This window comes from Scatophagus argus, chromosome 14 (genome assembly GCF_020382885.2).
Source record: "Scatophagus argus isolate fScaArg1 chromosome 14, fScaArg1.pri, whole genome shotgun sequence".
Taxonomy (NCBI): Eukaryota; Metazoa; Chordata; class Actinopteri; family Scatophagidae; genus Scatophagus; species Scatophagus argus.
Genome location: NC_058506.1, coordinates 21,010,225 through 21,033,210, shown reverse-complemented (window position 1 = coordinate 21,033,210; position 22,986 = coordinate 21,010,225). Strand labels below are relative to the sequence as shown.

The 22,986-nt window shown below is 42.5% G+C and overlaps 1 protein-coding gene across 4 annotated transcripts in view; it reads left to right on the top strand.

Annotated features, from left to right (window-relative positions):
* cadm1a (cell adhesion molecule 1a) overlaps nucleotides 1–22,986 on the top strand; it is a 323,583-nt gene that overhangs the window by 201,676 nt on the left and 98,921 nt on the right. For 3 of the 4 annotated variants that reach the window (XM_046410017.1, XM_046410016.1, XM_046410014.1), the window contains exon 2: nucleotides 22,413–22,430. The exons of the other annotated variant lie outside the window; for it this stretch is intronic. In XM_046410017.1, coding sequence (XP_046265973.1) covers nucleotides 22,413–22,430 — 18 coding nt within the window. The remainder of the gene's footprint in view (nucleotides 1–22,412; nucleotides 22,431–22,986) is intronic. 4 annotated transcript variants of the gene reach the window in all.

Sequence of the window (22,986 nt, the reverse complement as noted above, 5' to 3'; positions counted from 1 at the left end):
ATCTCGGCATGGAGATGTTTGTTATTGGAGAGTAAACCCTCTGATATTTCAGCGGCCTTTTCATAATCTTCAGAGTTATGTGGGGGGCCTCAGAAGCTTTAGAAATGACAGGATGAGGACTCTCCCATTTTTTTCCTCTCACCCTATGTGTCTTACCCTATGCGTGCCTATCTTTAAAGCTGTGTTATCACAGATTCAGCCTTAAAGTTGTATTTGCAAACCAAGGGAAAATTCTTTCCGTGGGGTGAGATACTGCAAGCATAAAGCCACAAAGTCGCAAAGATTAGATTTTTTTTTCCTTTTGATTTTGCATACAAATGATCTTGTTTGCACAAGATCCATACTGTGTGTCTGCAAGTTATTATCTTGTGTGCTCAAGATGATAATTTGTGCATACAAGTTAATTTGTGCTTATTTGTGCCTACAAGATGATAGTTTGTGGACACAAAATCAAAAAAAAACATCTTTCAGAGCTCTGTGGGATCTGTACTTGTCCCCTTTATTTGTCACTGGGGTGACGAAACAATACAGAAGAGTCTTTAAAATGTGGAATTATATTGAAAGCTGGTGAAACATTCTCTCCCCACTTGCTGCTTCTCCATGTTTAAATAATGTCTTCAGTGTTCCTTCCATAACCACAACAAATGATGTGAAAATAGTGCTGAATGTGATTATACGACATGCATGGGATCACCAAAGGAAGCACAAGGGGAGCCCTGCCTCTGAATTTTGTGTTGTTTGTGGAGGAAAAGCAGACACAGACCTGGAAAAAGATGTGCCACCAAATCCGATTGTTGCCCTCCATCACCAGTGGGACCTGGCTGTTAGATTGGTGTGCCACCCAGGCTCTGCCGAGTGCTCCGTCATCCGCCATCTCCAAATAGTGCAATGACACCGCCTCTCTCTACAATCTGCTTTTGATGGATAAACACAATGTCATCATGTAAACACATCCTTCTCCTCCTTTGCATTTCAAAGCCTTTAGCCATACATCTCCCCAGCCGGCTCATGTGAGAGTGGCTCTCAGCTCACCTTTGATTTGTGGCCATGTTGTTCCCTTTGGCCTGTCTTCAGGAAGCAGTACGAATGACTGATTGAACTTTGAAAGACTAACGTTCATGTCAGGCCCGCCACGGCAGAGTAGGTATTAAGGCTAACAGGGAACCGAGCAGGAAGTAAGCTTTGTATTTACTGGATTCTTATTCTGCAGACAAATGTCTGGCAGCATGCCAATTTCTTCACATTTAAGAATAATTTTATTTTGTTGAGGCTGAAGAAACCGCAACAGAATAAATAGCACATTTTGCGTGCACTCTTCTGCATCCTTTTCTGCGATTTAGTCTCAAATTACAGCATTGATTTGGCGCCAGCCAAGGCTTAAACAGAGATTTCTCCTCTCCAGAGTGTTGCCCTGAGAGCGAACATCCCCCCTCCTTCACTGAAAAGCATATCTGAATGGAGATGGAGGCCTTGCAATTTCAACATTAATAAGCTAGTTTTATAAACCCAGAGTGGTTTGCCTGGTGGAGAACTTTCTCCCTCTCTATTCCATCATCAAAAGCTCATCCTCCTCTTTCCCCGTCTCTCTTGTCATTTATCAAGCAGCACCATAGGCCTGTTTGGCTTAATAAGTCTGTTTGTCTTTGCACTTGCAGGGTTTGCTCCCCCTCAGCAGTCCTCACAGCAGAAGTGGCAAAGAATACCTTGGGGGTTGTGGTTTTAATTAGACCCCACTATGGCAGACCTGTGTGAGGCAGCAGTGCTGGATTTCTGCATTTGATTGCGTTTGATTGCCTGTCGTGAGCTTTCTCCACCAAGTTTGGAAGTCTGTGATGGGTTTAAAAATTGAAACTTCTTTTCAAATTCAGTTTAATTTGCCACTGGATTTCATCACGCCATGATTGTACCAGGTTTGAGGGGCTTTCCCCTTCCACGGATGACTTGGATGCTCATGCCCATCTCATCTCGTTAAAAATTTAAAACATTTGCCGTATTCTGAGCTTTTGTTTCATGTTTTGCTCATTTACCTCTTTGGAAGAAGACTTTGATTGGATATCAGTCTTGTGTGGGCCCCATTTATTTTTCTTTCTTCAGCAGCTTTCAGGATGGAAAATTTTGTTCGTAATCTCTTTGTTATTTATCCTGTAGTTTTGCCTTCGGTGGGATTTGATCAATAGTTTTCTTCTGAAGTGCCCGTGTGTGGATGTAACAGATCCAAGCCTATTTATGTTGACTAAGATCAGTATTGACTCTGGCCACGGGGTGACTTCACTCTCGTCTCTCACACCAGCTGTTTCTCATATTTGCTCTTGTTCCACAAATGTGTCTGTTACAACTTAAGTAGTTTCTCTCTGTGGCTCTGAAGTTATTCCTTGTCTCCGTTGAAATGGAAGCAACTTTGAAGTCCACCCAGAGTTTGTGTCAAGTGCTAATTATTTGGGTTTTTTTTGGCTGGTGAACATGAATGATACTCGGGAAAACGAAAAGAAAAACACACCACACATATTGACTGGCCACACGGACCAGCGACTGAAGATGCAGCAGATTGAGCCTTGTATGTTCAAGTGAGCTCCAGAGAGTAAACATGTGTAAACAACCAGTGAATTCAAACTCATCAGAATTATTTGTAAATGGTGTCTGTTGGTGACGTAGTGTGTGAACATCTGATGGGACTCAGGAAGAAATATTAACAGACAAGGTAATGTTACAGCCACATTAGACTGTGTTGGCGAGCAAAAAAAGACACAGGAAGGCTACCTGTTACATAAACTTTGGCGTAATCTGATTTATTCCTTTTTCGTTCTGCTACATTTTAATTCAACTAGTGTTATCTTAAACACAAACAATTTGTGGTTGTTTCAGGTTTTTACCACTGCAGTGTAGATTGCTGTATCACCATATAATGCGCAGTTTATGGGCTGAGACACAAGAGGTTATTATGGGGTAATGAGAGAGGGTGGTCAGGGCGCTCAGAATTCTGCTCAGGGCCCGGCGGTGACCATATCTTCAGCGGTGTTTAATTTAGACAAAAGGTCAAATCTGTGGCATCACACCTGAAGGAGTGGGCTGCCCTTATCTGTGTGTCGCCTGATAAGACAGGTTTGTTTTTGCAACGTGACGTGTCGTTTCCTGTGGCTTTGAAATACATATACAGGAGGTCGATGTCGGAAAAGTAACACCTGTACGTGAATACAGGTCACTGCAGGTCTTAGAGTAGTGTGGTCATATCCTGTGCATGAATATTGCAGTAACCCCAAGTCTCACACATCCTCATGCTCCCCATCACTTCTCTTGGTATTTCAGAGGTTGATGTGAGAGCATCTTTGCCCTTCAGAGGTCAAAGAGGGCAGCTGAAATTGAAAACTTAGCTTGACTTGGACTGGACAGCAGGAGTTAATTGTCTCTGCTGAGCCAGTGGAGAGCTCTAGGCGGGCCTTGGACTTCTGACACAAAGAGCAAGCTTAATTGTCATTTTACTCTGACCCTTTTCACCTTTATTAAACCAACCAATTTAACTTAGAATAGAACTATACGCTTTCTTCACAGAAACTGCTCTAATCAAGCTGTGCCTTTTTTTTTTTTTTTTTTTTTTTGCTTTTTTTTTGGTCCTTTCAAGGTACATGAGGTCCAGTATTTCTGATCTATTTACATAAGGTACTTTAATGACTGCTTTCTGTTGGCAGATCATGAGTTCCGTTCACTCAGTGGGTTCAGTTAAGATGCTACATTCACGTACAGGACTCATTATTTCTAAGTTAGTTGGAAACAATAACTGCACTCTGCTCCCATAAGACAGGCTTCACAGCTTGGATATACTGTAAGTGAACTGTTACTCCCACTCATTTTTTGAATGAGTATACACATTTTTCCTTCCCGTTCCTTTACTGTAGACCCTTCTGTGAAGGTTTTTTCACTGCTGTTGTGTTTGGTGCGGTCCAAAGGAATGAAGTGAATGAATGAATGAATGAGTTACCAGCCTGTCTATATGACTTCATGTTTACACCTATTATTGTAACTATGGACTTAAGAAAAAGGTCCTCATGTCATAAAAATGCACTCATGTACATATATTGCATGTGCCACCATCCCTGTGTTTACAGACATGATCTCAGGCTCTTGTGCCATGACAAGCACACAGTCCTATGATTATCATAATTGGCAGCATTTTTCAAATCATAATTAAATCTATCCTTTCTGGAAACTGTCACTTAAGACTGGGCCCTTGCCCAGCCACTTTACTCAATTGTCAAATGGGTCATCTGACCTACTTTTCTGCTGCCATTAAACCAAAAGTTATTTCCCTTGTGCCTCGTGCCAAGCACACACACGGCCATCATGGCTGAGTTAGATTACAGGTTTGAGGGAAAAAATGTCGACACGAGTCCCGTTTCTTCCATCTAACTGTCTCCCTTGCTGGCACATGTTGGCTTGTGAGACAGGATGTTGTTACTGCATTTCAAGGACAGTGCTGCATCAGGAGACATCTGTGGCAAAGGAGAGAAAGTGAAACCACTGGCAGGTAGCTCTAGGAGCAATATATGTCGCAACGCTTGCAAATAAGCCCCTTCAGATTGGGAGAGTTAAAGACGAAGACGCTGTGGAGACCTCGCGTTTACATTTGTTCAGGCTGTTGACACAGGTTGGTGGAAAACAGATGGGGTAATGGAGAGAACAGGAGGAAGCACACGCCTTCAGGGTAGCTGGTTATTATACTGTCATCCTTCATGGCCCTGGTCAATAAGTGAGATGGTCAGTCAAACATAAAGGCTGGGCTAAGCTCATGCATGAGTAAAAACAGGTTGACAGGTTTAGAGGCAAAGCAAACAAAAGAGATGCTGACAAAAAACACCAGATTTTGTGATTAATTTCTCAGTTTCTCGCTAACAAATTCCACATGATACAGATTATTGAATAAATCCTACCACGAACGTGTTCTGATGCGACACGCCGCTCGATGGGAGAACATAATTTGTTAGTGCGCGACAAAACAGCAGCAAATTTATTTATCCAGTGAAGCTGTCAGACAAATCGATCCATTTTATGATGTGGCTCTGGTTAAATGTTTGGATGGATTCAACCAAAGGGGAAAGAGACTTGATTGGTTAATGTATTTTCTTAAGGCTAAGAAAAACATCTTTATATTAAGTTATCGCTGGTTTCATTTAGGCTGGTTAAGGAATGACTGTAGTTGTGATAAAAATAACCTGACACTGGCTATCTCTTGGTTTTGTGACCGAGATGGTGTGATGTAATGTAAAGGCGCTCCGTCATGTTTGCTGTGTCATTAGCTTGTTATATGAACTCAAGTGTTCAGAATAGTCTGTACAATATTCGCCAAGACACCTACCAGCTCTTTGCTGATAAAAATGCAAAACATCCAAAAGGACAAATTGAGTGGCACCACATCGCGGCTGAAATCTCAAACGACGTTATTTGCTCGTGGCGATGCTTTCAGACTGTTGCCGCCTCGCCGTGACTGCAAACCAAAGGCTCCCCAAATGGCCTTGACTGTCATTTCATGCTTTGCCAGTTGAATGGGAGTGATTGGTACAATGTGTTTGCACAACAAACTCGCCGCATTGTCCAAAGCTGCCAAACAAATTGGACTGTGGATGCAGCAAATGTATCCATCAGAACAGCTCTCTATTTTAGCCTGGAGCCATGGCTGATTGATAGCTTTGATAGCTGCACAAGCAGGATTGTGGGGGGGTTTTATGTGTGTGAGTACACACTTTTTTCCTTACCAAGAGATGGGTGGGCGATGGACATCGAAACAGATAAAAATAGTGGGTGAAAATGTGAAATGACAATTGTAATGCCTGCTTCTTATCACCACAGCAGGGAGGCCATGAAGCAGATGTGACAGGTGTTGGATTGAGACCTATAGGAAGCCTGTAGTGAAACAGCAGCTAAATTGGAGGAGCTCTGCATGTGTATGTGTGTGTGTGTGTGTGCGTTTGTGCGAGTGTTTCACCTTGGGGATGATTCAACCCAGGGAAGGCTATCATGTGATCAGCTTGCAAGGGTAGAGCGACTCAGAAAATGAAAGATTGTCGAGCAGAAAGCACGAAAGCTCACTCTGTCGGTTCAAAGCAGCTTTGCGATGTTAACCAGCCGACATTATTCAGGAGGCTTGTACTCAAAAGGCCACAGCGGTTGTTCATAATGGCTTTCCTTTAAAAATAAAAGTCTACTTTTACAGCGGTTAACAGGATTATTTGTGCTGAGGATCTATTGTGAAATAAGGCTAAATGACTTTAGATTTGTTGCTTGTCATTTTCTGAGAGTGTGAGCACTGGCACTACAAGTTGGACAGCAATCAATCAGAGATATCGATTTTGGAGAGCTTCCCGCTGTCATGTTGGATTAATATGGATTAGTCACACTGTGCATCTGAACACTGTAGTTAGTCAGTCGGCTGGTTTAGTATGCTGAATTTTAAAAGAGGTTTTAATAAGCATTTTGTGCCTCCAACATCAGTGCACTGAAATTGCTTTGATGTTTTTATCCGGCTTTGCAGTTCTGATTCAGTGCTCATGATGCTGAGTGACATGCATGATAGTATAATTAATCAATCACACGTAATTTACCAAACATGTCAGTGTTTGCTCCCCTGGATTGTTTGAATGATGGAAGTTGTCATTTTGATACTTTTCATATCACGTAATGAAGTGATTAACACTGGCTGACATGTTGCCTGGCTTGTATGTAGACTATAAATACGTTATGTTTATATGAACTTAAAAAAACATTTTCAATTTGGTCCTTCTGAAGTCCTCGGTGAGATCAGCGGGTTCACATCACGCTGAAGCGTGCTGTCAGCTCACATTTGCACCTTCTCTGAGTGCGCTCACAGTGATGAAGTTGACGTTGATGTCGGTGTACCATCGTATTTTGTCCCAACAATTGACTCGTCTGCCTCTTTGACACGGTGTGTTTTCAAGTATGACAGTCGAGGAAGCTGCGAACCTTCCAGGACACTCCTGAGGCAAGATTTCCTGGACTTACTCGGCTTTACTCGTGACTGCGGCAATCCCATGAGAAAGAGCTTCTTTCCCTCTGCTGTATGAAAGAATACAGATTCTCCCTATGATATATACACTTCAACACACACACACACACGCACAATGCCTTTCCCAGATCCTCAACACTTACTGTCAAAAACACAGATTTTATAGCAGTATAAAACAAAAAAAGTACACAAGAAAAAACGTGCCACAAAAATAACTCCTAAGCTCCAAGAGATCCTCATCAGTGCTGAATAACACTTCAGAGCACAATGTGTTATTAATGAAACAAATGGCAGTTAGTTTAAACAAAAAAGTGATTAGCTGCTTAGGCTCTATAGGGAGGAAACAGATGGTCATGTCAGGTACAGCAGCATAAACATGCTTGGTGCTCTGTTTCTCTTTCTTATAGCAAATCACATTCAAATAGCTGTCTTTTATAATGGAGTATGGATCCCGTATGAAATTAATAAGAGATATTTAAGGGCATTAAGGACATCAGCTGACGCATTTTGACTGCACATCCTCCATCATCAGAGACATCTCAAAATAATCTTGTTAGGACTTCTTCACACGGTGTGGCTGGTGTGGTCTGGTCTGGTAATTGTGTATTAAGAGTGTCTTAGATGAAGCCATGGCTGACCTTTGCAGTGATAAATAGCCTATCCCTGCGTGTGCATTTGACTACATTAGCCGAGTAAGTGGGACACACAAATATTGCGCTTGCGGTTGCTTTTAAAATGTGGTTTGTGCATCTTTTTGGTTTGTTGGCTGCAAGAGAGAAGAGAATAATCAGGGTCTGTTTTGTACTATCATTTAGGCTTTTGAATGATTGCTTTCCCCTCCTGTCCCCTCCCCCTTGTTGCAGAAGACTTCAATGAAAACACACCTTCAGTCACTGAAGTGCCTTTATTCTGGCTGGTCTGTTTAAAATGTGTGCGAGGCCTGAGGCGATCTTGTAGATAGTGTTTATTACATTGACAAAAAGCAAATCCACTCCCTCAATAAGGACAACTGGTAAAGTACAATGAAATAAATGAGCATCTTTACTCAAATCAACTGCGAGCTAATTGTGGTGGCCTCTGAAATCCCGCAGAGGTCCTGTCTAATTACAAAAGTCAACTCTTCTTTTTTCTCTTCAAACAAAAGAAGCAGGAATCCTGTGATTTTTATCACTTCCTGGAATCTTAATGCCTTTGTAAGTAGGGCTTCAAATCCAAAGCTGTTGGATATTGACTTTCTGCCCTAATCTGTTCTCTAATGAAACCAAGACTGGAAAAAACATAACCGAGTTATGTTTTTTTCTTTTTTTTCCTTAATCCAAGCAACACTCACACACACGTTCGCGGCCACACACACCTCCACCTCACACCGCACTGTATCTACCAACACCCTTCAGGCCTTCTTGATGCGGCTGCCTCTCAGCCAGGAAAATGTGTGACAGGCTCTGAAATGGCTTTGAGTGGTAAATTGAATTAGAGTAGGATGCAGAATATGCCAGAATGGCAGGTGTACAGCAGTTTCTGTGTGGACAGCCTCGATTGGCAGCATCTGTGACAGCCAGTGCTGCTCGTTCTGGCTGCTGCGCCACACTAAGAGCCTACAGTCAACATCTCTCTGACAAGTGTGTGAGATCAGCGTGACCAGAAAATAATAAATTACCGGACAGCCAGGTGGCCTGAGCCAGATACACACTTAAAATAATAATTGACTTTTTAAAAAGCTATACTGGATATCAGCCCGACATAAGCACCGCGAGCTACACAGTCAACAAGTTAGCAGAGGTTCAGTAATTTTACATTAAGGTGAAACATGAGGCAAACTCAGCCAGGATGCTTTGCCTTTTCAGCAGAGAGCAGGCCACAACTTCTTTGATGTTACTTTTCCTTATCTCTGCTTTCTCTGCGACCTTCCTGACTGTACAACACTTCACAATCATCATTATCCTGGTGCCAAACCTCTGAACCGCTGCACACGTGACCGGTGTCGTCAGAGACCGGCACAGGCCTGTTCTTGTGCTCACTGATGGCAGTTGAAAAACAGCCAACCAATCAGAACGTTGGAGGCCACATTTAGAATGGTGACGTCATCTTCCTGTGCCAGAAATAGACAAATTGCAACATCCATGAAAAATGGCGACGGCAAATTTGCGAAGGACTACAAGCATGGATGAGACAACCTTTTAGTAACTCAAAAGGCTCATTAAAAACTTAATTAAAGCTCATTAAAACAATTACATTAAAATGTGGTCACTGATTATCTCAACCAAATGATATTTAGATAGTATTAAAAAAAAGATGTATTATTTCCATTCATGGATTCAGTAATTGCAGACCCTACAGCCTATTCAGAATGGAGACCCTCAGCTAAGGTGATATCAGTGTGAACATCAGTTACTGTAATGCGTGTTTGGACTGGCACCATTTGTAATTTGTGCATGTCTCTGTATTGGATGACAAAAGAAAGTGAGAAACAATGTGTGAGAGCTTTGTGAAGAAAAGACAGATGCCTGTCGTAAAAGCTGAGCAAACTGTGGGGACCGTTAAAGAAATTCATCTGTATGGTTGTCTCTGTCTTCTGTCCACTTTGGTGATTTGTGTGCCAACTGAATCATTGGGCTGCTGTGTGAAATTTCTTTTGTGTCATATTGGTTTACAATTTATCCTTCAAATGAATGCATATCGAATTAAATACGGTCACTTGTAATTTACAGGAGTAGACCTGCTCTGGATGATACTGTCTGGAGTGAGCATCCTCACATGTTCTCTCTGCATGTAAAAAATGAAAAAACAAGCTGCAGAAAAACTGCCACATGGCCCATGTTGACACTGTGTAGTTAGGCATCTCATATAATTGCGCTTTCTAACAGCCCACAGGAAATCAGATCTTTGTAACATCATGGGAGGTACGGTTGAAGGATGAAGCATGTCCTATCGAGTCATACTTGCCTTAATCTGCTACAATTTACTGCACCAAAGCTCCCCAGCTAATTTATCACAGACCGTCATGTGACTGTGTTGGCTCGTCATCGCGGTCCAAACACACCCTCACCATATTGTATGAAGTAGGCCGTATGTGTTTGGGGAATTCTCTCAATCCGCTTACTAGAGGTCTGCACCAGTTAAGTTATCCTCAGCGTGGAGCATATGCTTGCTGTTTTTTCTGTGTGTTACTGCAGTGTGAGAGCCACATCTGGCAGTGCAGTCTTCTCAACAGCAATTTGCCTTGCAATATGGCGTTCGAGGGTTGGTTAGGACCACGTCTTCTTATTATTTCTTCTGACATTCTCGTTGTTATCTGGCCTCATTTTAATTTGGTTGCCTGGAAAATGTTAGAATGTCCGTCATGTTGCCAGAATAAAATATCATTTTATTTATTTATTTTTTTGCAATCTGTTCTGTTGCTACTCCAAGGGGCACAAACTGTGGCTGAAAGTATAGGCAGAAAGTGCTTTGGCTTTTTTAAGCAATGGTTCAAAGCTATACACTTTTTGCACTTAGCGGCAGGAGGTGCCGCAAGGAAAAATGTCAATGATCTAATTAGCCTTACTGAAAGCAGGGATACAAATATCATCCGTCTTCAAAGAGCCATCCTGTCCTGAAGACCCAACTATTTAAGCTTCTTTTTTTAGGTCATTCTACCAGTCAGGTTTGAAGAGATATCGTAGTGACCGCTATCCCCGTATTTTAAAGCTGAGTGCTCTGATTTATGGGTTGAAAATCCCAACTTTCACTCTTTTTTGAGATGTCTGCTCTCAGCAGAAGCGTCTGAGCGTGGGTGTGAGTTTGTGTGGTGGTCAGCTGGTGGTGAGCTGGTTTAAACCGTTGCCACGTGTCTCTTTGTTCATGCCTGCCTTCTGTGTGAGCTTTTTAATGATCAAACTCTTTAATTAGCTCACACAAATAATGCCCCTTACTATGCCCCCATTGTCACTGTTAGCTGCTCAGCTGCAGATGACTCACTGTGTCATTTTGAGGGATGAGCCGATGCAATATCTGCTAACCTTTTCTCCGTAATCGCTGCTTTGTAGCTGAATGTCATAAGCTTAATTTGAACATAGGGGAGGCCGCTTACAGCAAAAGCTCACAATTAAAGATTCAACTTTGGAGCAGCTCCAACTCCCTCCTCTCAAGGTACAATGTCTGAGGTAGATTGGACAAGGGTTGAGCCACTGTATGACTAATGTATGGATCAGAGGTAGACTCTGAATCTGTATATAATATAAATCTTTCAGTGACTTGAATTTCAGTCATAAACCTGAATCACTCTCGCAAAAATATAATCTCAGGCCATAGAAAAACACTCGTGGGACTCTTGGTGTGCTTGCTGCCATATCTATAATTACTCTTCCAGAAAATCCAAATTTGGCCAGTTGAGTGGAGTTTGAATTGAAGTGGGATGATGAAGTACCAAAGCTGACTCCACATGATCAAACAAAGCACTTTTTTAGCCCTTCTTTCATCAAAGAATTATCAAGGAAATCAATGCCAAGCCCCACACTGGAAAAAGTTCAAAGTTAGTTGTTGCATTGGTTTCCAGTGTGGTACGTCTTGCTTCGTTGTAATTCATTATAGTATAGTAGAGAAGCAGATGCAAAAAACAAATAAATAAATAGTTGAATTGCTTCATAACTAATTCACACTGTAAAAGCGGCCCATGTTTCCCAGCACTTTCCAAAATGCGTCCTGGTTTTGTCCCTTTCCACTGCCTACCATTGCTGTTTTCTGCAGGGACCACACCACAGGCTCATAGTAGTCCAGCACATTTTCTTTCCAGACTGTGAAGTGCTATCATTTAAAAATGCATAATGGCTGCTCCCTGGTCGGCCAGTGGTTTAAAATGTATGTTGTATGTGGTCATTGCTGCAGTAACAGTGGCAGAGCTGGACATGCGCTGTGTCGTCGGGAGCCAAAAATCTGCTTTGGCGAAAAGGACGAGGTCAGGATATTGCCTCAGCTGAACTCGTTGAAGCGGCTGACTGTTTTTTTGTCGGTGTGGCTTTGCAATGCTGCCTCCCCCCGCAGTCTAGGGAATTGCTGCCACCTTCAAGTGCAGCAAATCCTCAGACGTAAGTGTGTTAAGCCCCGTGTGCTTTGCCGAGGGTGGAAATGAAGACAGGCTACCCCTATGAAGAATGATGGCTCCTTCAAGAGGCAGCTGTCCTATTTTAAGCAGGCGACACTCACCACAATGTGCTGTCTGACTTTGCCTTTCCCTCCCTCTGTTTTCTTTTGTTCTTCTTTCTCCTTCCCTCTATCTCCATATCTGGCATGGCGAGGACGGACCTTTGAGATTGGGGTAAATAAAAGTCACAGGATGTGAGCAGAGCCTCAAAGTCCGTGGGAAGATTATGTGTAGTCCCCCCTCAAACATCTTCAAGGATGGAAATGTTATTGATGCATGTTAAGTCCTCTGGGGGTTTCACTCAAAGGACATTTGGTGCCTTTCATCCCTGACATGAAGGTGGAGAGAAACATTATTGAGGCTCCACAACATGACAGAGGTTTCTCCTTTCAGGGGGAATCTTAAAAGGGAAGAGTCGTCTTTCTCCACCCTTTGAGAGCGAAGCCTCATAATTGGCTGAAATAGCTACTCTTTTCTTCATGACTACTTCTCGAGGTAATTGGTATTTATGAAGTATTTATGGTCCATCCTTGCTGGTGTCAGCGCCGTACAGAGCAGAATATATATATTTTTTTGGATAGAAGAAGAAGCTTTCTCCTAACTTTCCTTTCCCGAGGAGAAAAGTGTCTCTCCTGTTTTGCTTTTTACATATTTATAGATTCAGCAGAGTCATGCATTGTTGCACTTATATAACAGCCTGAGAAGGACCAAGGGGCTGTTATCATTGCGTGGTTTCAGCCCAGACTGCCGTCCCATCTGTGATGGTGACTTGAATGATGCAGACACAGTTTCTGCGAACAAAGAGATTTTCATCACGGAACTAAATCATAAAGACAATAAAAATGAATTGACGATGATTTCCCAGCTCAAAAATTGGTTGTTGCCCTTGTCTGTGGAGCTGATGTTGTTGTTTTATTAGCCATGTTAGCTCCTTGGATTTTGTCCAGATATTTATGGGTAACAGAGGTTGAATGTTCCTGACTTGGATGAAACCCTAACTTCTTCTCCTGTGCCACCATGAGATTGACATTTTCAGTTTAAAGTTGCGCATGCTGACAATTGCTTTGCCATGGATTTTGGTGCAGTTATTCAGGGTGGCCACAATACTAACACCTGTGTTGATCCCCTGACTTTTCGTGCAGCTTTGCCGGCAGGATAAAGTCTGCACAGATATCTGACTTTGCATCTTGCACCACCAGCAGGTTGACATTTTGGGTTCAGAGTAAAATGCCTTTTGGATGAATTTTTATTTGATTTGATTCCATATACTAGATCATTACTGTGGAATGTTTTAGCAGTTAATGCTAATGTTTTGGGTAAGTTGGACAGTGTGGAAGCAGAGATCGTGCATGCCATGTAAAATGAGCATATCCCATCTTTGTCAGGGGGTGGTGGGAACAAAATTGTGTGTACTTTGTGAGCTCTTTGTTCTGGAGCCCATACAGTTCAGGCTTATCTTCCTGCTTTCCTTCCCTCTTTATTATTCTGTTTATCCTACTGTACAGCTATATCCACATTCTGAGTGACTGAGCTAATTGTTCCTGCTCATGCATTCTCTGCAGATTCAATTATACGCCACTCTGGGCATCCTGAAAAAAATGAGGGTGGGAAAAGAGGGATGCGAGCTGAAAGTGTGGGAGAGTGAAAAATGATAAAGTAAAAAGCGAAAAGAGAGGCTTGAGAAGGTCGTAGATAAGAGAGGGGAAAGTTGAAAACGAGGGAAAAAAGCGGAGGATGAGAGCTAAGAAGTAGAAGCAGCAGGGATAAATTAGAGAGGGAAGTAAGAGCAGTCCCTCGAGTCATATATTTGTGTAAGGGGGAAATCAGCTCACTGGAGTGTACACTGTAATGGCACCCCTCTGTATAATGATTGGCGCTGACCTCCTAAATAAGAGGATTAGCTTGTGCCTGAGCTGGCCAGAAATAATGGACCTCACCTTAGCTTAGCAGCAGTTTGACACAGCAGAAAATAGGTAGGGAAATAAGAATACCTCAGCAGCAGGAGGCTTGCCTGAACCTCATTCATCTGCATCACCATTGTGTCAAATTGGACATGCATTCCTGCATATCTGCCGGGTTCATGAACAGATGGCATAAACGCACCGGGCCCATGTGGACTCATAAAATACTGTCGTAGACATCATGGAAATAAGGGGCTGCCGACTGTAACATGTTGCAGTAATTTATTTCTTTTCTCCCCCATACCAAGCAGTGCAATGAGTTACTGTTTCTGTTATTTACATGCTAGGTTGTCTGCAGGAAATGAGCTCTTGTTATTGTAGCTTTCGGTCAGGCAGTGACAGGGCAAGTCTTCTGCTCTGAAGAATATTGTGGCTCGGTAGTGAATGTTGTGGCTAATGTCTTACTGCAGGGCACGCTCTCCTTTTGTGTGCTCTGAACCAGCGGGATTAAAGCATCCATCTTGCTCTCCCGCTTCCTCTAATGGTATTAGGAAAAGGGTGGATGGGTTTCAGTATTCCGTTAAGGAATATCTGATATGGCGACTGGCTGATTCAATTAAGTAAAAAGCAAGGTGGGAGGGAATGAGCACTGGTGTAACAGCCTCTGAGCTGCATAGCTCAAAGTAGGGCATTTTAATCTGGGAGACTCCTGCATGGCCACACCCCACCTTCCAAACACATATATTACACGGCCATTACCGAAGGACTGTAAGGAGTCAGCGTGCAAGTTCTACCTCGGTGCAAATGTCGGTCATTCGCTGTTGTGAATAACAACTCCTGCCTTGCACGCAGCACGTGTTTGTAGAGGCGTCAGCCCTTTGTGATGTAGACAGCTGATAGTTTGACTAGTTGCCAGAGCTGATCAAAGAAAGTTAGTTAATGATTTTGTGAACTTTAAAGTAGCTACAGAAAGTTACATAAACTAAGTGTCAGGCACTGAGCACTTTGTTGTGTTTTAGTAAGTCAAGTGACGTTGGACCAAAGATGAGTTTTATTAATATCAACTGAATTGGGAAACTGACTCTTCAGTCCTCGACACAACAGTGTGCAGGGTCCCTCGCTGTTTCAATAAAGCTTGTAATGCACATCTACCAAACTAAGCCTCACTTGGTGTTGAAGTATAACATACACACTCAAATTCAATTACTGATTTTACCGGAAAAGTTTCAAACAAAGCCAAATTTTTTATAGATTTTATTTAGATTTAGATTTAGATTTTTTAGATTTTTAGTAGTAAAAACTAGTAAGTATAAACACAGCATTTGATACAAGAACATACAGTCACACTCAGTCTGAAGAGTCTTATCTGTGTATCCTCTCCTCACCAGAATGGAACATTTAGCCACAACTAGTTGACTGGGATATCGAAACAATAACTCAAAAATATCTGAAATAATAGCCTGCGTCTTGGTGGCATATGGGAAAATATGTGGTGCTGTGAACATATTTTTCAGTGTGTTTTTCACACTCACAGTCTGCAGGGTGTGAACAAGCTACATGTGAAGTGCAAACAGCCATTACCGCTTTCCTATATTGTAAGTCCACAAAATAATAGAACGAGGAAAACGATTTTTTTTCACAGAGTGGAAACTGACAGTAGCATTTATGAACTCCAGACTCCTCTGTTGCGTGAAAAACAATGTTATGTTTGGGGCTACTTTGTCACACCCTGTCGAAGCACATCAGTGTGAGCAGTTACACACCAGAAGTTGGCTTTATTTCCCCACCGACCCACAGGTATCTGAACCCTCAACATTACCCACATCAAAACTCCTGATGTTTACAGTTTAATGTTCGGGACAGCCAAAATTAAAATGGCTAACCCTAAACTAAACTAAAGATTAGTCTTAAAAGTCTCAAATTAGATGCATTGTATTCTGGCCTAAAGTGAGACTTTACCTGACATCCGCAGCATCTGTTACACTTGAATGCCTTCAAATAGATTTCTAATGCATTGCGCTGAAGACTTTCGTAGTGTGTGGGGGCACGACAGAAAACCCAAATCAGTTTCTTGACTTCATACACTTGAGTGGTCAGGTTATCTCACTGCCGTTTGGTGTCTTCACGCCACCAAGTCCCAATGCTGTCTGGAGCCATTGGGTTTCTATTACCACAAATCCATTCCACTCATTTAAAATTAATGGCTGTGGACCTTCCTTGACCCGAGAGATAAGGCTGGCCAAGTCTTTTTCTTTGGAGCACCTTGAGGATTAGGTTTTCCTCTCCTTATCAATCTATCATTCAGCAGGTGTAGCTTGGGAATGATGACTTTTTTTATATATTTTGGGTGGTCAATGGACTTTTTCATACCTAAACTGTCTTTAATTTTTCTTTTTTTTTCCACATTAAAAAAACATTTCAGTGGGGTTATACTTCTACTGCAAAATATATGCTGCAATAACATAAGCAAATACACACTGAGTGGTCAAGAAAACAAAAACAACTTGCAGTGCAAAAGCCTTACACGTCCCTTGATATGTTCATATAGTTCATGTAAGTGTGCTTACAGTTATTATTTTAAATTAAAATATGTGAATATAATGTATCTTCTATATTCTGTCTTCAGAAACATCATAACAAACAAATGACCTTCATTATGCAATCAAAAACAGCATCATAAACCACATCCAGAAGTAAACACAGAGCTGCATGAACATTTTTCTGCAACATTTTTGCAATTCCTTTCTCTTATTTGAAGTGATTTAGTCATTTTGTAGTGATGCCGTCTGCGGCACTCAGCCCCAAGGCCAATGATTTCAATTGAAACCATTTGTTTGGTGACAATAAGCACAGCCTTATCCTTTAAATTCAACTAACATGGTTGGCAGGATTTACCATAGCTGGAGGAAACAGTGGAGAGCTGCAGTTTTTCAACTGTGTTCTAATTATATCAAATTACTCTCAGTGTGAATAACCTGTGCTATATTATTTTCCCTTTTATGGCAGCTGGATGAAAGTTTAGACAATAAAGTCTCTCGTGGAATGAAGCTTATCCACATTTGAGCACCAGCATTTGTCCTACATTTTCAGTGCTAAGTGTACACAATCAACCAGATGGTACAGTAAACACACACCCCAGAATGTAAGATTTCACTCATAAAAAGGGCCCTCGGTGCATAATGATAAACTGTCATAAGCTGTGCTGCACTTCTTTCCCTCATTTCTGTGACTGCTTTTATCCACCGTGAAAAAAAAAAAAGATGCACAAGGCCGTGTATTCATCCACCACCCGTGACTTGATGAATGGCGAGAAGGGGTGAGGATTGGGGGCGTTGGGGACATTACCCTGGGCTCCTTTTTCTCCCGCACCCTGAGGACGCAGCCACTGGGAGGGAGGGAGGGAAGGAGGGAGGTTTCTCAGCCTTATCAGCAGGACAGCACTCAGCGCTCTAATCGCTGGGTCCCAGAGACAGCCGGAGGTAAAGGGAGAGTGAATGGGTGAGCAACATCCAAGGAGAGAAAAAAGGAAGGAGCGAAGGGAGGGGGAGAAAAGGCAGTTTATACCGCCTAGGTTACATCAAATGACAGCTGCTTTACAGTTCAGTGCATAACTGAGCTGAAATCCTTTTGGTGAGACTAGACAAGTGCAGATTCTGTCCCACGGCACATTGCTGGTGATGAAATGTAGAGACCCGCATCACACGTCTCTTAGCAACCGCACCAGGTGCCATCTTGAAAGCGTCCTGAGGAGGAGGCGACATGCAATAAGACCCGGTGGTCCGAGTCTAGGTCGGTTCAGTGACGTGTCCTTGAGTTTTATGATACACTGTGACTTCGTTAACAGTCCTGCCGCTGACCCTCACAGCTCCCTTCTGTTCGTTTTGCCTGATTCAGGAAGTTGAAGGAGATAACACAAATGTTTTGCACAAGTATGGGACAAAGTAACAGTAGTAGCAAAACTGCCAGTGGCTGAAGGAAAAGGATGCCTGGAGCTGTGCAGCTATTGCAACGATGGATTCGGTTCAGTTCAGTAAAGTCCGGTTTGGAGTTTTATCAAATGTACTGCGAGAGCGAGCTGCTGTCGTAGTCGGTCGGCTGCCTCCACTGCATGTGTTTGTCTGTACAGCCTTGTGCTTGTGTTCAGCATAATGTTGTGTAAGGTTGTTGATCTGCAGCGTTGAATTTTGTTGTTCAAAGTGACTATTGAAGTGCATAAAATGAAAGAGCCTTGCATAAGATACAAATGAAATTTTTGTTATTACAGAGTACGATTCACAGTGCTAGTGGAAGCAGATAGCACCAGTGCTGGCAACAAAACAAATGAATCTTATCGTATTTGCTGCTCCTTTTTCAAGCTCGTACAGTCTGTACTGATATGGAGACTTGCTACACATGTACAAGACACTTGAAGCACAGTCCTGCAGCAGTGTTTCGGAGGACACAAATAAGAAAGCTCTTTTTTCCAGCTTACCTTTTTAAATTGTGCAGCATTACAGGTCCTGCAGCTTGAGTCCCTGCTGGCGGCCTGCTCTCTATGAGTTTGTAATACAATAAGGAAATGCTACAGGCAGTAAATAATAGATTAATATTTTTATCAAAAGGCTTTGAGGTCACCAGAATCCAGGTGTGGTTGTAACCCCAGAGCTCAGTGCGATAGAGCACACAGTGTTCCATTCTCCACACTTGATTTACTGCTGCGACTGGTTAAGGAGAAAGACAATAGGACTGGTGCTATTGATAATTAGTTTTTAATGTGCCACACTCATCATGTCCAATTTCATGGCCCTTAGGCAGCTGATCACAGATTTAATCAACACATTATTGCTTGCTATACTTAAACTGACTGGAGGGAGGCTTCGTCGTGTGTGTGTGTGTGGGTGCGTGTGTGTGTGTGTGTGTGTGTGTGTGTGTGTGTAGGAGTGTGAAGGGGACAGAGCGTTGCCGTGTGTTTGGGTGATCGAGAAGCGAGCGGGAGACGTCAGCATGTGCATCCATCCCAGCGACGTCCTTCTTTGATAGACATTGAATACGTGTTCCAGGCCATTAACCAGGAGCTACGTTTGAAGATGACGCGCTTGGAAGCCTGTGGTCGTGCTGCGTCGAAGGAAGCCATTGTTATTATTGTGTTTCTAGCGAAGAGGAGAGTGTCAAGGCCTTGCTCACCTGATGAATACAGATGAAAGCGGGGCTGTTGTGCCTGGTTTTTAGACCACTCTCACAGCACCTGGGACTTTTCCTTTTTCTTTCTTTTTGTTTGTTGCTACAGTGTGAGGTTTAATCTTTTTAAAAAACGTGTTTTTGATCACTGCAGATGACTAGAGGCTCAGTGTTTTAATGGTAGGAGCAAATGAAAGATTAAAAGTTTTAAACTCCTAGTTGTTAAAGGTCATTTTCCGGAGCAGCATCTCATTATGAAATTCTGAAACAAAAGATCTTCTCTTGTGTGTTTTAGTTGTTCTTACATCAAGTCATGTGCTGCGATGGTAACAGCTGCTTCCATGTGATCTGGTGTGGCCGTTGATTTGGTGATCCCTGATGTTTCTCCAGCACTGTCACTATCATTTTGACTAAGATTTTGATCAGATGGACTTCCCTCATTGGCTTTTGATGTTTGCCTGGTTTCTTGGTGTTGTATGCTCGAAGTGTAGGTTTGGCTTCAGAAGTGGAAGGAGTGGTCGACTGGTTTAAGATACTCCAGTTCACTCGAACCTGGATCATATTTTTCTCTGTATATAATGTTTGTCTTCGTGCATACATCAGGCAGGATATAAACAAGCCAACAGTTTGGTTTAAACTGAGTGAAAAATATGGACAACTACGGTAAGAGATGTGGGTCAAATTTGAACCAGTAAGTTGAGCCATAAGTGGTTTCTGTTTACAACAGAAAGCTTGGGTCATAATTTATCTTGTGTCTTTGGACTTTGTCTAAGCTGAAGATGCTTGATTACTGCATCAGTGTACTTGCAGAGTTATTTTGCTGCATTTTATATGAAGATTTAAAGAATCTGAATCAGAATAAACTTTATTGTCATCACACTGCAAGTACAGTGAATTTCTGCACTGTAGAATTTCGTTGTACTTAAATGTATAATGACTGATTGTGATTCTCGGGATTCATCTTCTTTTAAACGATGTTGCCATGTTGCTAGATGTCAGCATTTAAACTTGTGTGTTGGTGTGTTTAGTACAGTGCTGCTTTGTTACGTTATTTTATCTCGTTTATGCTCTTGCTGTGTCTGTTGCGCTCTTATTATACAACATGTGCGTTTCTTTTGTATTTTGCGTCAATTCATCTTTCTTTGCTGAAGCCACTTAATTTTTGCTGGAAAAAGAGTCCATGTCGAGGAAGATGCAGAAATTCAGACAAGCGGAGCCAGATAGAGTCGTGATTGTGTTTATCTTGAACTGCTTAGCTCCTTGGCTGTGAGTCAGACGTGGAGGGAGGCACTGGGAGGTAGTGGAGGCCTTCATTAAATGCAGCTCAGGCCGTGGTGAAACCCTGGTTAATGTCCCTATCATCTCTGGAGTGGTCCGACGACTAGCTCTCTGTCCAAATGACTCATGTTTAATGCATCTCTGCAGTCCTTGTCATTTAACCTCACCTCTGGAGGTTGTAGGTCGGAGTGGGATAGCAAAGGCTCCCGCAAGACCCGTAAGGGCCAAAGTGAGCATGCAGTTATTCTCCGCGCCTCGACTATTGCTGTGTAATCTCCCCAAAGCAAACCCTGCACACACACACACACACACACACACACACACACACACACACACACACCCCGGCGCACTGCATGAACCTGAACTTGAGGGTGGTCTGGGTTGACTGTGTGGCTCTCTGAAGCACTTTGTTAACTCTGCTCCCCGTGTGCTCCGGCTGAGTGCTTAAGCAGGAGACAACTGATGCTATGCTGCGAAGTCTGATTCAACAGTGCCGTTTAGGTGAGACTGAGGCTGCCAGTTTCTAAGATTGTATTCAAATTGTAAGGATTTAAATTTGTCTTGCACAGAAAAACACTGGGCAGTTTGAAAATTCAGTAGCTTGGAAATGAATCCGATTTTTCTCGACTACGTGGTCAGTGAATGTGTCATATGACCTACACTGAAGCCTTTAAGCTTGCACAGATCCATGTACAGGGATTTAGGAAAAGCAATTGAGCAGAGAAGATACAAGTTCATCACAAACGCTGCTGTGTAACAGGATCGAAAAGAGCTCAAATCGTACTCTTTGTTTCACTCGATCTTCATGCTGCATTTTCCAAAGATTTTCCCTGCTTACATGCAGCGACTGCCTCCCTCTCACTCCTCTTCTTCACTCCTCTTCTCCCTCACTTACACACACCCACTCAGTCTCTGCCTCTCTTTCTTGCTCTGGATAATGCTAATTAGAATATCACCATGATTGAAATTTGGCAAAAGTTGAAGAGGAAATAGGTTTTCTAATCAAAAGCCGCCTCGTAGCTGGAATCCTGATGCTTACTCGGCTGAAAAATGTTCTTCAGCGTTGGGGGTCCAAACTGATGCCAGACTGTAGACTCGAGAGCCAACGCTGCTCCCTCCCTGCAATGCTGGATTTTATACCGATGTAAACATTTTTTTAGCCGGTTTTCTTCAAAAGGGTTTCTTAGCCGTCGTTCTTATGACACTCTGTTGATTCCAGAGACCAACTTAAATATAAAATGATGAGTTGTGGCTGTTTGAGGGGTTTATGTGCTCAGCTGTTCCTCGGCTGGGTGCAGGGCGGTGACGCTGCGCCTGTGCTCTCGTGTGTGTGTGTGTGTGTCGGTAAAGTACACACATTTATTAACCTGAGTTGACTCTGTTCCTTGTTTTCATTCTGCCAAACTGTGCATGAAAGGCGAAGTGATGCCATCATTATTGTGTGCTACAGTCAGGAGTTTTGTGAGTGTCAGTCTCTAAATGCTGTTTCTGGGGAAGAAGATATTTGTAATTCTGCTGATATGTGGCTTGGAACTCGCCAAGTATAGATGAAAGATATTACATATCATCCTCACAGCACTTGCACTTCACTTAACATTTTGGTGGGCTATTAGCATCAAGAAATGATGCTCAAAGTTGATGATCACAGCACATCCGTAGCCAAATGAATTTTCCTTTGGAGTTAAAACCTTAACTTCATCAGCTGTCTGTTTCTCCAATCAGCTGTGGTCCTTTAATGGGGGGTGAGCAGAATCAATAACTTTTCTTTGCATTCCTACCTTGCTTATCCTGTACTTTACAAGCATGCGCCTCTAAAGGCAATTAGAGGGGGACAATTACCTTTGCCTTGAATGCTAACCTCCCTTTCTGTTGTGTTTTTTTTCCCTCTTTGTTTGTTTGTTTTTCCCCTCCCGTTTACCCCACCTGCCCTCCTTCGCCGCCTCAGGAGCTGCACAGTACCCAGGTAAGCCTTCCCACCTGTCCTTGCCTTTTCCTCACCTCATTCTCGCACCATTCTTTCCAGCTTCTTTCTCTTTTCAAGACGCGCTTGCTCTCAGCATCAAGTGTTTGTGTATTGTGACCAAATCGCCATCTTTTCCCATTTCAGTTTCAATCACTCATTCTCACATTCAGATCTCTGATGGATCGTCCATCAGTCCATTTCGTCCAAAGCTCGTCTGAGGTTCTAAACAGTGTTACGCTGACAATGAATGAATTTGTATGTAATAATTATGGAGATTCCAGTTTTTGTTTCCTTTGTTTGCTTACTGGTTCTTAGCTCTGACTGCATTCACATTTCCAGACTTCTGAATATTCATACCAAACCTCTTGTTAATGTTAAACATACCAAAATTAACTTAAACAATTTAAGACTGCACACTATGAGTAAAATAAGAACCAAGCCAAGTACAAAGACCCAAAAATAAGTGAAAAGATTCTTTGAAACAACAGACAAGAGTCGCCTGTCATACATAAAGAAACGCACAGGAAGTGCATCCATTGGCGGCCAAGTTTGTCTT